We start from the raw sequence: 2,767 nt of genomic DNA, 5'->3' as shown, positions 1-2,767 counted from the left end.
ATGTCACTTGTAGGGCTCGCATGAAAGCGTCCAACGCGTGTCCTTTTGCACAAAGGCAGGAAACCACACCTGGTTTGGGCCATTGTGGCCAAAGATGTCGCTGGAGACAGGAACACAGGTCACAGTTCACTTTAGTGACCGTTCGAAGTTACAACGGCGCTGGAAAAAGTGACGTCGGGTCGTTTTTCACACACAACCAACCACCTTTGCAGCATCCCTGGGGGTCACGTGATAAGTCAAGGACCACCTGTACTGTAACTTGGATTTCCTACCTTCCTTCCCCTCTGGAGATTCAAGTGGGCATCTCTGATAGATTCCCTGATTGATCTCTGAAACCAGAACACAAGCTGGATCCCTCGCCCTTCAGTGTCTCTTCTGTTGAGCCAAGGTTCAGCATGGCTGGCTGGGGAATTCTGGGAATTGAAGTCCACAAGTCTTAAAAGTGGCCAAGGTTGAGGACCCCTGCTCTTGAGCATCCTGAGTTCATGTTTGTCTTTTCTTCCCCCTCCTCAGCCAGAAGGCAGCATCCTGAAGGACCGCTTCAAGAGCTTGCAGAAACGCAACATTATCGAACCCCGGGAACGGGCCAAGTGAGTAACTGGGATAGAATGGAAGGAGGAAGTGGTCCCCAAAGCCTTAGCTTCTCCAACTGCTTCGTTGCTCATGGTTTTGGGGTCAAGGATTAGCTCATACTTGGGTGAAACAGTGCTTCCGCAAACCATTTTAACAAGATTGGAGAATTTGTTCCTGGAACTTTAATTCTCACGTTAGATCAGTGGCATCGATTCAACCGACCCTTTTGAATGAACCACTTATAAAAGATTTTAGACAAAGAGAGAGAGCAGCTGAATACGCTTCAGTTAGTGGTAGGGATCTTTTAAAGAGGGATCCCGTTCCCTTGAGGCAGGCTTTCACACAACTTTGCCAGCCACCTCTTTGGATGGAAACAAGCCAGTTTAAGTTTCCTTCCTCCGGGAAGGAATGCGTCCCAGCTCTGTAGATGACTCTAATAACGTGGTTTCTTCTCTACCAGGTTCAAAAGGAAATACCGGCTAAAATACGTTGAAAAGCGAGCTTTCCGAGAGATCGTGTAAGTAGCGGCCTTGCTTGGAGCTGAGAAGAGCTGGCAGATTTCCCTGCTCGTCTGGCCAGACCAGCTGACCGGTCCAGGCTGGGGCAGAAGGTGCTCTAAGGCTGCCCTTCCCGGGGCTGGTGCTTTTGGGATGGCTTGCAACTCCCATCAGGAGCAGCCATCGTGTGCCACTGGCTTCCTAAACTGATGGTTCCCCTTGTTTCTCTTACGTTTGAAGTTGAGAAACCCCAAGTTTTTGTTTTTGGGGGGGAGGCCTGACCCCAAAATCTGAAGCTGGTTTTGGTCCTGGACCCTCCAGTTTTCAATCTTAAGAAGGGATGTTTGTGGAGATTCCCAAGTCATCCAGGTCAGTAAGATTCTCTCCATATCTTTTCCCCGCGAGATGGAACATCCCTCCTTAAGATTCCCAAAGCTGCTTTTTTTTTCAAAAGGCAACTGAAGATTTCTTGGCTTTTTCCTTGCAAATGATTCGATTCTCATCCAGGAAGCTTCTTCAGTTCTGATGGAAGGGTGGACTTCCAAGCGGCCGCAGGAAGAGCCAAGAAAGGCCAGTTGCCTTTTGGAAAAAGAAAAAAAAGCACCTTCGGGGCGTCTAAGAAGGGACGTTTCATCTCGGTGGGAAAAGATATCAAGAGAAGCTTCCCCCCTCCCAAAATGAGGCCAGGATTTCTTGGCATGTGGTTGAAATCCAGTTGGGGCACTTTGCCCCCTTCTCTTACACCCCCCCCCCCAAGAGCTGAGGGTTTCTACCCCATCCAGGCTTGGTGGTTGAATGATGACCTGATATATATATATATAATTGAACATGAGAGAGAGAGAGAGAGGTACAGTAGATAGATAGATAGATAGATAGATACGGTAGATACGGTAGATACGGTAGATACGGTAGATAGATACGGTAGATAGATACGGTAGATAGATACGATAGATAGATAGATAGATAGATAGATAGATAGATAGATAGATAGATAGATAGATAGATAGATAGATAGATAGATAGATAGATAGATGATAGATAGAAATAGAAATATATATATATATAGAGAGATAGATAGATAGATAGATAGATAGATAGATAGATAGATAGATAGATAGATAGATTAATATATATTTTAATTTGGCTTTTAGATATTTATTGTATAGTACTGTTTTTATTTACCTGTAAGCCGCCCTGAGTCCCTCGGGAGAAGGGCGGGGTATAAATTAAAGTAATAATAATAATAATAATAAGATGATAGAGATAGAAAGATATAGATAGAAATATAGAGAGATAGAAATATAGAGATAGATAGATAGAGATAGAGATAGAAAGAGATAGAAATAGAAATATAGAGATAGATAGATAGAGATAGATGATAGATAGATAGAGATAGATAGAGATAGAAATAGAAATATAGAGATAGATAGATAGATAGATAGATAGATAGATAGATAGATAGATAGATAGATAGATAGATAGATAGATAGATAGATAGATAAAAATATAAATATCATATCATGACTGAACTGAATGTATATATTTATATTTCCACCTTTTTCTCCGGCACTTCTCACTTTGGGGGTGGAGAGTGGTGAAATGCAAGCTTCCAGCTCTTTCTGCTTTTTTGTTGTTTTAATTATGACACACCTCGTTCACCCCTCTTTTCTCCCCCCCCCCCCCCCCCCCCCCCCCCC

General features: G+C 43.5%; 1 protein-coding gene across 1 annotated transcript in view; it reads left to right on the top strand.

Moving 5' to 3' along the window:
* Positions 1-1,103, top strand: part of NOP53 (NOP53 ribosome biogenesis factor) — an 11,966-nt gene extending 10,863 nt beyond the window's left edge. Inside the window, exons 9-10 of the mRNA XM_015823063.1 lie at positions 514-590; positions 1,034-1,103. Coding sequence (XP_015678549.1) covers positions 514-590; positions 1,034-1,094 — 138 coding nt within the window. The 3' untranslated portion in view covers positions 1,095-1,103. The remainder of the gene's footprint in view (positions 1-513; positions 591-1,033) is intronic.
* The last annotated feature ends 1,664 nt before the right edge of the window (positions 1,104-2,767 follow it).

Source organism: Protobothrops mucrosquamatus, unplaced genomic scaffold (assembly GCF_001527695.2).
Source record: "Protobothrops mucrosquamatus isolate PMUCROS unplaced genomic scaffold, P.Mucros_1.0 scaffold1757, whole genome shotgun sequence".
Classification (NCBI taxonomy): Eukaryota; Metazoa; Chordata; class Lepidosauria; order Squamata; family Viperidae; genus Protobothrops; species Protobothrops mucrosquamatus.
The sequence above is the reverse complement of the archived record's forward strand: the minus strand, read 5'-3'. Positions and strand labels throughout refer to the sequence as shown.